We start from the raw sequence: 13618 nt of genomic DNA, 5'->3' as shown, positions 1-13618 counted from the left end.
CTTCAGAAACGTGAGGGCCGGCGGTCACGTGGGGGCGGCGGCGGCCAACGGGCGGCGCGGGGCGGGGCGGGGCGGCGGCGCGGCGGCGGCGCAGAGGCCCCGGGCGGGCGCGCGGCGAGGCGGCGGCCGGCGGCTGGCACGAGGAGAGCGCGCGGCCGCCTCCCGGTCCCGGTCCCGGTCCCGGTGCCTGCGGCCCCGCTCTGCCCGGCGGGGGAGATGCGTCCCCGCCGGGCGGCCGCCTCCGCTGGGTCCTAGAGCCCCGCTTCTCCCGGGGTCCTTCCCCCAGCCGGTCGCCGGGCCATGAGCGGCCCCGCGGGCGGCGGCTTCCGCTGAGCGCCCCCCAGCCCGGCCCGGCCCGGTGGCGGGATGGGGGTGAACGCCGTGCACTGGTTCCGCAAGGGGCTGCGGCTCCACGACAACCCGGCGCTGCGGGAGTGCGTCCAGGGCGCCGACACGGTGCGCTGCGTCTACATCCTGGACCCCTGGTTCGCCGGCTCCTCCAACGTGGGCATCAACAGGTGGCGGTGAGTGCCCGGCGGCACCCCCGGGGGGCCGGGGAGCACCCCTCGGCGGGGCAGGGGCCGTGCGGGGCAGGCACGGAACCGCCCGGCTCCCCCCCCCCCCCCCAGGAGGGCGGCGGAGTCGGGGCAGTCTGGGTTCCCCTTCGCTTTGCTGCCCTTCGGGGTCCTTTCTTTCAGGTTTCAGGATCCTTTCTTTCAGGTTTGTAACTCCTCTCTCAGGGCATCGCAGTACCAGCAAGCTGACATCCCTTTGGGCTCTTCTTTGCACATCCACTTCTGCTTATGGTCATACTTCAGCCCTTCAGAACAGAAATACTACAAATACTTTCTATGGAGTTTAACTTGATGGTTATTCCCTTTTCACCATCAAAATAAGGCTCATACAACTTAACGATTTTAAGCTTTGCCCTTACCTGAGGTCCACGATACACAATTCTTCTGTAGTGGCTTTTTATTTTTTGGGTTGTCTTGAAGAGAATAATTTCTTTAGAATAACAAGTCCTAAAACTTCAGAGGTCTTTATGGACAAACTAATTAAGTTTTAAAAGAACGCAGGAAATTGGAACAAGTCTAAGCATTAAGGAAATTGCACGTCTTAAGGATAATTCGTAGGTATCTGGTGCATTTTGCAGTGGAAATGCTAAACGGTACTAGACCATTTTTGGTTATATGCTCTGAGCTAGTGAATGATGGACAAATGTGAACCTTGATTCTAGCAAGAGGAAGTTTGTGTCTTCAGTGCTACAACCCTGGTTCTTCAGTGACGACTTGGTATGATCTTCAGCCAGTGCAATCCTTGAGTGCATTTATGTAAAATGTTTCATATGCTTTTGCTGGTTCGTTTACTTTAGCGCAGTTCTTGGTGTTGTAGAAGACAGTCCCAGCACTGCATTATGCATTTGAAGAAATACGTCTTCCTTAGTTGTTGGTTAGAAGGGGTGGGGTTTTTTGGTGGGGTTTTTCTGGTTTTGGCTGGTTTTGTGTTGTCTTTTTTTTTTTTAGAAGAGGGGCATTTTTCTTTCAGTCCTCATTATTTGTACCCCATCCCCGCCACCACTTCCCTCCCTGTATAAATAGAGTTCTCCAGAGGAGGGTAAATTACAACTGTGCTATCCAAAGCACTTCAAACAATCTCCGGGGACCTGAATGCCTCAAGGCACTTGCTGCACATGGATTTGAGTAGAAAATATCATTGCCTTCATAGCCCAGTTTTGTGAGATCACTAATTTTTTCAAGTTTAAAAAAAAATCTTAACTTACATAGAATAACTGGCTCCTGCAGCTTTATCTTAGTGATTTCAATAAATCCTTTTTTAAATTAACAGTTAATAGTTTGGACTGAATCCATTTTAGGTTCCAGTGCTTTTAATGAGCTATTTTTAACCAGTGGTAATACTCACGTTCATAGTATGCGAGCTCAAGGCTTACAGTGCATTTTTTTGGTTGACAGTCTCATTCAGCACTTGTAATCGATGATCAAACTCTATCTTCTTGCTCACTGGATGACTGCAAGCAAGACACTTGCACACATGTCTGTATGGCAGGGTGCTGAATTGGTTAAAAACACGTATTTTTTGAGATTAAGAGAAGAAGCTCCTCAGCATTTGGAGCATGAGTCAAATTTAGTCTTCTACTGTGAGTTTACAGTGATCTTTCCTTAGTTTGAGTGGATTTACACTGAGAGTTTACGTTCTGCCGAGTTTGTGGTTCCAATGACCTGGGAAAAACTCTTGCCTGTTGAAGTTCAAAGTATGACTAGCAGAATGAATGTGAGGAAAAATGGTGTGAGGATACTAAAAACCAGGAGGTTCACCTTTTTGTTAAAAGCCATGTTGTACCTCTGCAGAGCCACCAGTTACGGTTCATTTTAAAAATGTGCTTTAAATCTGGCAAATAGCAACCTTTAATACATAGGTGCTTTCTGATGAACTTTTCTCTTTAAACAGTCATGTAACACTCATGAGCTAATATTTTTGTGTAATTGCACTATTGAGCAAGTCTAATTACCAAGCAGTCACATGGCCTTACTGACCTCCTTTCTGCTGGCATTCAGCCTACCTGGTCTAAAATCACGAATGCTACGTAACAAACGCAAGGGCCTTCCTCAGCTTGTTTCATCTTTCTGGCTCTGTTCTGTTTCTTATTGTTCCTTCTCTCAAGCCCTTAAATTAAGGTGACGTACTTCCATTGAGGCGTGCTTTTACTATAGAATAAGTTTTCCGTTGTCATAAAGGATTGCATGAGAGAATTTGCTCAGTAAAAGTAAGTTGTGATGGAGAAACATTGAGGGGAGATGCTAAATAGAAAATTGCTCATATTTTGTCATTTTTCCATTACATTTTTGGCACCAGAAGCATCATTCATCGAATTGTGCCTACAGAATAGGCAAAGAATGTAACTTGCGTACTCTAACAAGTAACCATTACCTACTTAAGAAAAAATGCCTTCATATGTACTCACAGACTTTTCCGTATTAAGGAGAACGGGATCTCATGTGAGCAGTGTCATTTAGGGAAGGGTTTCATTTATCCCTGGTTTTAGTACAGAATGGCATTTGATCAAAATATATAAAAAGAAATGCAAACATTCCGTTAGTTGCTGGATTAGGATTTACTTTGGCTAATTATTTACTTTTTTTAGTTTGTTTTCTTGAGTCTGCATGTATGTTTTTGATATGCTAGTTAAAAGGTTGGCATGCAGCAATGGATTTATCGTGATGGATAATCTAATCTCGCCAATCCTTGATTTTTTCCTTTTTAAATTATTCCTAAAGAGAAGAACTTTCATTGCTAAAACAGGAGAAGTAAAATTCATTTCGTATGTGGTAGGCTTCCATGAGGATATTGATGTGTTCAACATCCTGCATTTCTGGTCATTGCTGTTCTTATGGCAGGCAGTTGTGATGATTTAGGAGATGTGACATTCACACCTCAAAGCATAATTAAAACTAAAGACCTGAACATCATCAACAAAAAGGTCCCCCTAAAAAAAAAAAAAAGGTTTAATTTCTAGGGCAATCACTACAATTCATGGAAATGGAAGCTTGCTTTAAAAATTTAATACTTGGGTATCCTTCTGAGGCATTGGCCAAGTTTTGCTATTCTGTGCACCTGGTTTTAAAAATATGCTTATACTTTGAAGTCACATAGGTAGTGGTTTGCCATATAGAGTTCTGTTTGATGTGGGATTGCTGAAGCAAGTTTGTCGATGGAATTATTTTGAGCGATTTCAGTATTAAACCATACTGTCTTTCTAATTCAGGCAGGCAAAATTTGTGTATTATACTTTGTTAGTTTTGGTGACAAATGCTTGGCGTGGAAAAGGGAATGCGCTGAAATAGTTTTGATGGATGTACCTGCTAAAACTTTTAGAGAGCATCCAAAGGATGGCTATGAAGGTAATCAAGGGTCTGGAGGGCAAGATGCCTGAGGAGCGGCTGAGGCCCCTTGGTTTGCTCAGCCCAGAGCAGAGCAGGCCGAGGGGAGGCCTCATGGCGGCCTGCAGCTCCCTCACGAGGGGAGCGGAGGGGCAGGCGCTGAGCTCTGCTCTCTGGGGACAGCGACAGGACCCGAGGGAACGGCATGGGGCTGGGACAGGGGAGGGTCAGGCTGGGGGTTAGGGAAAGGTTCTGCACCCAGAGGGTGGTCAGGCACTGGGACAGGCTCCCCAGGGCAGGGGTCATGGCACCGACCCTGCTAGATTTCAAGAAGCGTTTGGACAGTGCTCTCAGACACATGGGCTGACTTTTGGGTAGTGCTCTGTGGAGCCAGGCGTTGGGACTTGATAGTCCTTGTGGGTCCTTTCCAACTTGGGATATTCTGTGATTCTACGAGCATCCCTTTGTTTTCATGTTGTAACACTTAGGGTGAAAATCTCCTCAATTTATGAAATATTCAACATCAAGCCAATCACCTAAAGCATAAACAGAGACAAGAAGGCTCATGGTCCTTCAGACACAAAGCTAGACGTGCATCAGGTTTGGGAGAAACGTTAGTCTCACATGCATTCTGTAGGTACTTTGGGGTTTCTTTTATGGGGTAGGTCATCTGCGCTGAGCTCTGCTGAATGTGTAGCAGGTCCTCGAGTGAACCCGTGTTTCTGTGCCCTGTTGCAGACGTACCTGTCGTGCCTGTCAGTGACTTGCGTCAACCCCAGTTCAATGTGCAACTGTGAGAACTTCTGTCCCGCCAGCCCTCTAAATTAAGGATGATTAATCTGTAAATTTCTAAGTCTGTTATTGAAGAGTAGTAGCTTACTTTCAGAGGTCACTCATTTAGGTTAGAGTTTTATGGTACGTACTGTTAGGTGTAGGATGCTGGAGGGTTTCCCCAATTTAAGTTGCCCACCTCAAAGCCTTGTCTACCCCAAAAGTGCCTGAAGTTCGGTGATTCCCTCTGTCATTCTTGGTGTTACATGATCTTGTCCTGTGATTTGCAAAGTACGTCACTGAACCACGCTGACGTATGTACTCGCAGCGTTAATCCCGCACTGTTGATGAAAGGGCTGGTTCCACCCTCTCGTGATACCACGAGCACACAGCCCTGTGGCGAACCAGGTTAGCTCGCCGGTCCGTCCAGAAGGGATGAGTCACGGGTTTTGGTGGGATTAGGTTGTGCCACGAAAAGGTGGTGGTGGTAGCAGTGAAGGGGCAGGAGGGGGAAGGAGAGGTACCTCTTCCTCCAGCGGCAGGGTGACTTGGTTCTGGATTAAAGTGTGACCGGGTAACTGTAGCCTGCCCTGTTCACGTGTGGAGTAACCACTGGGTGTTTTCTGGAAGGTGATTATTGGTTTCTTCTGTGGTTTCTCCATTTGTCGACACCCTTTGAAGTTTTATTGTCGAAAATAAGTATTGGCTTTTTTACTGTGTTAGGGGAAAGGCCCAGTTTATTTTTTATCTTACTGTCAGAAGGTGAGAAATAACTCTGCTGGCTGAGAAATTACACTATGCTTGCTGGTTTTTCTTGGTGAATGGCTTTTATTTCCAGATTCTGTAACGTAAGTGTTATTAAATTGGACAAGTCTGTACTGGCCGGCCATGGGAGAGCAGGTGGTACTGCAGACCAAATCTTACATAAAGTGCTCGGTATGTTGTTTTTTTCCAGGTAGCAGTTGTTGTAGGACAGAACAGTTCCAGTCAGCACTTACACAATTTGCTTGCTGACTGCAAGATGGATCTTGAAGGAATCTAATTCCTCAGGTAAAGAAGTTTTGAGGTTTTAGAGACCTGGTTTTACACCATGAATCCCCAGGTTTGAGGACCACAAGAAAAGGTCTGGGTAAAATGTTCTAGGTGTGTAAGAGGAGCGTGTGGACTTTGTGACTGAAACTGAGGGACAAGTGTCTAGAAGAAAGTCCACAGGATTACTTCTCTCCCTTCTCTTAGGACCAGAAATGTATTTTTGTTTTATTTTACGGAAATATCAATAAACCACATTCTTTACTTGACTGGGGGAAGTAATCTGTTTGCAGCTGGTGCTGTTACCTCCCCTGGTGACAAAAGGGAGAGGGTGACAAACCCCAGACAAACCCTATCAGTGGTTAATGTGAAAACAGCTTTTTTAAGGCAGTCAAGAACACAGATTTTTTTTGAATTGATCAATACATGGCAGTATAAGTGAATTCTGCATCAATTCTTGAAAGCAATTTTCTAATCTTTTTGGTCATTTTCATGTAAGAAAGTGTATTTTCCTCCAGTTTGTGAAAATGTCTTAATTCCTTCAAATGGCAAATACTCTTGGAACATATTTCATTATGCAAATATTGCAGAAAAAGCTGTTTGTTATCATCCTGCCATCTGAACTGTTTGGTTTATAATCTGGAAGCCTTTATTTTCAAGGAAAGTGGTTCTTTTCCATAGCCTCTCAATTCCTGGCAGGCTTTCAGGTCAGTTATATAACAAGTGATATGAGGAAGGTCAAGCTGCCAGTGAAGTCAGCCATTTTTTTCACTGTAGAAGTTGCACTCAAGTCTGTGATGCATTAATCTGTATTGAAAGAAACCCCTCACTTTAGGGCATTTTGTTACCTTCCCATAGTGAAATAAAAAGGCAAACGTCAGCTTGATTGTGTAAGTAATAGGGGAGTATGTGGCTTTGTGTTTTATAGGCTTATTATGTTGCACATCATGTTTTAGCAGATTTAACAGCAGTGCCTGTGGTTACATCTAGGGAAGGATTTGATTAGTGGGGCAAGAACTTTATGGTATTTTGCTGCAATATACTTAGGTTTTCACAACTCTAATTTAAATGTGGAGCAAGGTTAGTTTATTTGTTTCTATATCCTCATGGCTTTCAAGTTCTCTGTGATCTAGGACAACAGGTGAACTATAATTGCAGTGTTCTTCTAACCCCAAAGCCTCCATACATTTTTCAGGTCACCTTTAAGCAGTTGCTTCCACTGCTTTGGAGTTCATTGTGCATGTGAATGTTGCTTTTTACAGGGATAAAAGTTTAGTGGGGGTGAAGGATAGCATGGAAAGGTCTGGGGAAAATAGGTCAATATTGCAGTCTTCTGTTTTGAGTGTGTAAATGGAGGCACACAGCAAAAATCTACATGTATATCTATATTTTTGGAGCAGTTATAAATCTGGGGGGATACTAATATTCTAATGGTGAGATGTTAAAAATGAACACATTGGCTTTGTTAGTGTAGACAATAGCTGAGCTGCAGTGAATATAGCTTCTTCAGCACTTTTTTCTTGAACTGTGTACTGGGATTCTTTTTTTAATTGCGTTAGTATTCAAAGGCTATACTGGCTCTGTTGAGTAGGAAATAAGGATTTCATAATCTGACTTCAGAAAGAAATTCAGGTGTCAAAACTGTTGGTCATAATCTCTTGAAAAGTGCTAACACAACAAGTTTGTTGCAATAGAATGGAACCTGTTCGGAGTACCAGAGACGGAAGGGATTTCTTCAGTTGAACGTTGATCTGGACAGTAACTGTGTCCTGTAAAGTCTAATTCCTGAGATAACAAGCGTGTGATGTCGTTTGCATTTGAGCTTTTGCGTTATGCGTTGCTTCCTCCTGTGACTTAACTGAAGTAACTTTCTGGGCCTGCTTTGGAAATTTTTTTTGCCCTTGTGGTCCTTGATGGCTAGGAGAGCGTTGCCTTTCCTGTTCGGTCACGCATTTTTAACGCTTCTAGGTCAGGCTCTTGCACACCCATGAAAAGTGAAAGCCGCAAAATTCTTGCGCTGTGGGTTTAAAATGAAAATAAGAAATGCTGGGGAAAAAAAAATCTGCTTAAGCTCAAACGAGAAAGCTATGAAGTATGAATACAGGTTGTTACTGATTCTTCAGCGATGGAGATGAAACATCTATAGCATGAGCTACTTAGGAACAACTCCTGTCATGAAAACTTAGATTTTTCCATCTGCTATCTTTATCATGTTTGCATTTTAAAAGCTTTGTTAGTACATTTATTGTGATTTGCTGTTTTTCTAGGACATGGGGTATGCTCTATGTCCAGGTTAGCTTCTGCAGTTTGGTTCCATAACCGTTCAAGTGCTGGAAGGCAGACCCAACTGTGTGATGTCTCACTCCAAAGTGTGGAATCCATGGTCTGGGACATGTATTCATTTTACGGTAAAGAGCCTGTGCATTTCAGCAGTTCTAGAACTTTGTTTTTTAATTCATGCAAATGCTAGCCGCCTACTTACTTTATAGGTAAAGGATAAACTGTGCTGCCTTTGCCTGTCTTGTGGAATATGTCAATGGTGGGAGGAAAAATACAAGTCCTAAGTAAAATGAGGAAGTCAGTTGATTTGCAATGAGTTTGCCCAGTTATTACATCAAGTCCCAGAAAACTCTGAAATTAGCTCCAGATCATGCTTAGCTACAATTGAGAGAGGGGCAGAAGAATCCTCGAACAGAAGTGAGAGGGCAGCCACTACCAGAAAAAAAGTGTAAACAGGCAACTGCTCATGTAGACTTTGTGCCTTGTATAGTGTGTAAAACACGATCGCAGTCTGCACAGTCATGATTTTACCATGCACAGAAGATGTGCAACACCATGGCAAGCTTATCTCAGTTTTGTAACCTCTGTAGTTCTGAAGTACTGGAGAAGTGCACAGAGAACAGTGGGACTCCATTTTATAAAGCAGCTGACATTAAAAATAGTTAATGATTTCTTCTCCAATACATTGGATTAACTGAAGAACAGAGAAATTTTCTTTGCGGTGTTCTGAGTTTCCTCTGAGTTGAAATTTTGATTTTTGCCTATGTTTTTTGACTTTTGCTTATAAATTCAGTGGCATCAAATGATTTTTTCCTTTTTATTTTTCACGTACTTGAGAATAAACAGTTTTTCTAGGAGCATTTTTTGTGTCTAGTCAGGTTACAGTGGCTGTTTCTTAAAACAGTTATCATAAAGTAGAAAAAGAGAATAACACAGCTTTTAGCATAGATTGTCTGCTGTTGTTTTCCTTATTCCTCTCGTGGGAGAGGCATGACCATAAATTTGTAAACTTTAGGCATACATTTAAATTAAAATATCTTACAGAATAATTTTTACCGCCCAAGATTCATGGGGGTCTTTGTATGGGGAGGAGGCTGCATTTTGGTTGTAGGCTTTGAGTTCACTACTAAGCAAGACTCATAAAAGCAAAGTTGAAACCATCCAAGCCATAATGAGCGTGATCAAGCTAAAGGGTGTTATCTGAAGCGTTTATTTTGTACAGGTTGCCTAGGGATGATTCCTGTGACTTTCTGACATTATTTTTCGGTAGATGGCAGGCTTCATAAGATCTGCTTTACTGTACTTTATCTGTTTCTTTTTAGATAGTGTAGCTGCTTGCTATTTACTGCTATTATGCATTATATCCCAAATCTCATGAATGCTGTTTCATATGACTTTATAGTTCTTCATTTTCTTTTTTCCAGCATATTCTGTAACTGGTATGACCTGGAAACATTTTCTGATGTGTATTTTCTTTAGTTCATGGCAAAGTTCATGACTGTTATGTTGATAGTTCAGCTTTCATTGTGGTACATATTTCCCCTTTTATTCCAAGGCTTTCGTAATCTCAGGAGACCCATGTAAAAGCTAGTTTTGACCATATAGTCATGGCATTTTTCAGTGAGCAGAGCTCTTGTCACTTATGTATTTGAATGAAATTTCCTTTCTATAATCCAGTTGCCAAGAAACTTACTGATGAGTATTTTATTTCAGTGGTGGTGTTTTTCCAAACCATGAAGAAATTCAAGGGCTGGTGAGGATGTGGATCTTCATTACATTTTAGATTTTGTCCCCCTGATTTTTTTTCAAATATAACTCCACCAAACATACTTTTTCACTGCCAGCTCTGAGACTTTGTTAGTTTGCCAGAGAAATGTTCTTCAATGCTGCATTTACTGAAAGTCTTACCAGAGCTCTTCGCTCCTTCTATAGGAGACAGCACAATAGACCTTGCAGTTTTGGCACTGGAGGTCAGGCTTTCAAACTGAGAAGTGTTACTAGTGATCAGATGCTGCTCTTGCAGCAGCAGCCTTTCTGGGTCTTATGATTTCACTTTTTTTTCTACTACTGCATCTTTCTTCCAGAATCCTATCTTTGCAGATGCTCTGGCTGCTGTTGTACTTTTTGTCCAGCACGCTGGTAAAGTTAAGGAAAAAAAAATTATTTTTTTTTGCTGCTCTGTTTGAAGTGCGATTTGCAGGAGTATGATCACTAGATATGATTTGTTCTCAAGTGAAAACGTGGGGGAAATTTGAAAAGCTTTTCCACTCACAGTGCCGTATTGTCATTGGTTCCAGTATTCTTCCATCTCAACCTACAAATTTTTAAGAAGACTTAAGGTAAAACAGGCTTTGGAGGGATTTGGAGCATGGGCTTTGTTTTTCTGCATTTGTTGTATGAGCTGTGCCTGTCAGAACCTTTTACTAACTCAAGTTTTAGTTCAGATGGGCTACGTGGTAATGTATAGCTTGCCTTTTGTATTTCATTTGAAAGTGTTAGTTTCTCATGCTTAACTCCTAAAAAATTAACTTGACTGTCTTTTTTTCCTTTGTCATAAGGTTAATGGTCATTAATAGCAACAATAAACAGGAAATTAAGAATTTGTCAGCGTTACTTCCTGGGTTGGGGTTGTACCTCTGTCTGTTCCTGCTGCACTGCTCATGCAGGGTTAAATGTGGCTTAGAAAAGTGTCAGCTTTACCAGTCGTTAATAGAGGTTTTTGTCTTCGGTGCAGATTTAATATTGTTTAGCCCTCTAATTAACGATAACGTTTATTAGCTTTTGCTTGGCAGTGGTGTCGAACCAGCCTGTTTATAGAGAAGATTGCTGCCAAAGATTGGCGCTGGCTGGGGACACATCGTTCACGAGTGGTTGTTCGTTTTGATGGCTTCCCATTCTATTTTTTGTCCGCTCCCGATTTTGCATGTTGGCTTGGTACTTTTTGAACTCGGAGCACGGATTAGATTTCACTTAACCTTTCGGTAGTTGCGCTGCTAACTGCGACGCGGAGGAACAGAACCGATCTGCTTCTCGTAAATGCTCGGAGGCTTTATCTGTCTTTGTTGGGAATAAAGTTCAACTGTGAGTTATAAATCTTCCCTCAACCCTTCCGAAGTGAACTAGAATTTCAGTTCCTACTACAACAGTTACATGTAACTAGAAAAGTAGGTCATTGTGGCAGGGAGTAGTCCAAACAGCGACTGGTTGCTGCAGCAACGACCTACTTTAAGAAACTATTTTTGTTGATTCATATTGAAATGTTCTTCTTACAAACGGTTTAAGGAAATGATTGGGTTGTGAGCAATGTAGTAAGGAAAGCTGCAGAGTCTGTAGACTTCTTTTCGTTTCTTTACCCGCTCCTTGGTCTTGCCCCTTGACCTTGAAGTTTGGGGATTAAAGCAGATACGGTTTGTTTTTTCTGCAGTTTGACCTCTAATGGGGAACATCTCTCCTTGCGTGAGGCTCTGCATAGCAGTAATACCTACCAGTGGGGACTGAGCACGGGGCTGGTTCAGAGGCTACAAACGCTCCCCTATCATTTTCATCTATAGAAATAGCTTTATAGCAAAAAAAAATCATTATATTTATTTATAGTTTCTTAAAAAGAGTATCTTTTCTGGAATGCCAGTGGTTTGTCTGCTTGATATCCTACTGCTCTTGTTAACCGCTTTGTCTTCAACAAAGGTTACCCACCTACTTTTGGGAAGGTGGGCTTGGGGTGGCCTGTCCCATGCCCCCCCCATTTTTGTCTTCTAGCTCGCCGTGCTCCATTCTGCATCTTCTGTGTTGCTGTTGAGTCTGCCTCTGGCACAAGCGAGCTGGAAAAAATGTGCTGATCATCTGGAGAATGTTGTTTTCCAGTTGCCTACCTTTATTCTTTAAATAGCCAAAGAAAAAAAATCTGTGATAGTGGTCTTTGGTAATTTCTTCTCTTCTTCTGAAAGGAATAGGTAGACAGGTAATATATATATATATGTATGTATGTATGTATAAAAGCAGTTCTTAAAGGTTTCATTCTTCAGAAAATCATTTCTGAACTACGCTTACTTCAGAGATGATTGAGCATCTCTTTTTACCATGTAGTACAGTTCAGTGGAACACTATAATAACTTAATTTGGATTAATTAAATTTGGTTGCTTCGAGTGAGGTGTTTTATGTTGGTCCTTGACCTTGGTGTTGGTCCTGCCCTTCACTGAACTGCTGCTGTTGTGGCAGATGAAGATAGCCTGTTTATCTGGAGGTTATTTGATCTGCGTTTTTTTTCCTCTCCCCAGCTATTATGCCTTGAACCAACTATATTTCAGTTTGTATACCCAGGCTTCCAGTACTGAGCTCGGTGCATCTTTTTTGTCAGCTTTTGACTCCTGCCGGGAAGTCCCTGGCAGGGTGAGGCCAGGCACTGCCTCCGTTAGTCTGCTCACGGGCTAAGAAAGCTGGGGCAAGGAGCAGTGTTTCTGGACTTACACAGCTTCATAAACAAAGCTGCTTCAGTTATTTGGGGATTTTGATGTTACTTTAAAACGTGGGTTCTTTCTAAACGTGTGTTTTTCTTAAAAATGTGAGGAGACTTTTGTTCGTTTTTACCTTGTATTCAGATGTAAGTGGCTAACTTCAGTTTTGAAAGACCACTTCAGAGGCTTTTGGCCTTCTTGGCTCCTGAGAGTAGCAGTGGGAAGTTAGGATGATGCTGAATGTTGGGTCAGCATAAGGCCAGCACCACAGAGATGAAATCCAGTCAGTTTTAATGACCACTTTCAGGAATACCTTCAGATATTTTCTGGTGTTCCAAACTTTCTACCAATTTTCACCTATGCTGGTTGATTCAGCTCTGTCCTGAACTCTCTTCTCTGCATGTACCTGTTGTTTCACATGGGGGAAACCGGGGATGGTGGAATTGTCCCACAGGGACCTGCGGTTTATACAGTGTAGTTGAGAAATGTTTCTTTCACCCAGTTTCTCTTTTCCTGCTAAAGGTTGAAACTGTGTAAAAATTCATTAGCAGTAATTGTAGCCTTAAAAAGATCACTTGAGTATAAAGAAAATAGAAAGTTTTTGTAAGTGAAGGAGGGGCAGTATGGAAAGTGTCCTTCTGAATCAGATTGGAAGACTCTGTCTGACTAGGGTGTCCGTATCTCGCTTGTTCTTTTGAAACGAGCCATAGCTGTTATTTTCTCATGGACAGCGTGGATTGCGGACAGTAACGTGGCTGAGCTACTTTATTCAGTGACAGGAATAAAAAGCAGGCCAGCCCTGGTTTAATTACATGAAGCAGCTCATTTAAATAAGAGAACTTGGATACATTTGAATAAGGAGCTTTAAATTTGTTTAAATGTGAACATGTCTGTACTGTCAAGTGACCAAGTTCTGAAATTTGCTTCTAGGTCATATTTCCCCAGGTCCACGTTGCAAATGCATTTGTTTGCCCCTGTGCTTTCTGTATGGATCCAAAAGTTTCGTTCTGGAAAGAGTCAGCATGAGGAATTGAAAGTCAAGTAATAAGGATGTTCATTTAACAGATTGGAGTCAGAGGATTAGAGAAAAATAAATGCAGAATACATATATTAAAGAGGAGAAGACTCTGCGGAAGAGGCTTAAGCTGCAAGCCTGTCAGTTTCTTATCACCAGCAGGCTGACCTTTGTA

At 42.5% G+C, this 13618-nt stretch overlaps 1 protein-coding gene across 4 annotated transcripts in view; it reads left to right on the top strand.

Moving 5' to 3' along the window:
- The first annotated feature begins 87 nt into the window (after positions 1-87).
- CRY1 (cryptochrome circadian regulator 1) overlaps positions 88-13618 on the top strand; it is a 37449-nt gene continuing 23918 nt past the window's right edge. Inside the window, exon 1 of one of the 4 annotated variants that reach the window (XM_048057002.2) lies at positions 88-524. In XM_048057002.2, the coding sequence (XP_047912959.1) occupies positions 367-524 (158 nt within the window). In that variant the 5' untranslated portion in view covers positions 88-366. The remainder of the gene's footprint in view (positions 525-13618) is intronic. The other 3 variants (XM_048056993.2, XM_048056986.2, XM_048056976.2) reach the window with 3 other exon arrangements.

The sequence above is a fragment of the Anser cygnoides genome, chromosome 1 (assembly GCF_040182565.1).
Source record: "Anser cygnoides isolate HZ-2024a breed goose chromosome 1, Taihu_goose_T2T_genome, whole genome shotgun sequence".
NCBI classification, from domain to species: Eukaryota; Metazoa; Chordata; class Aves; order Anseriformes; family Anatidae; genus Anser; species Anser cygnoides.
Note: the sequence above shows the minus strand (reverse complement) of the source record. Positions and strands in the feature narration are given on the sequence as shown.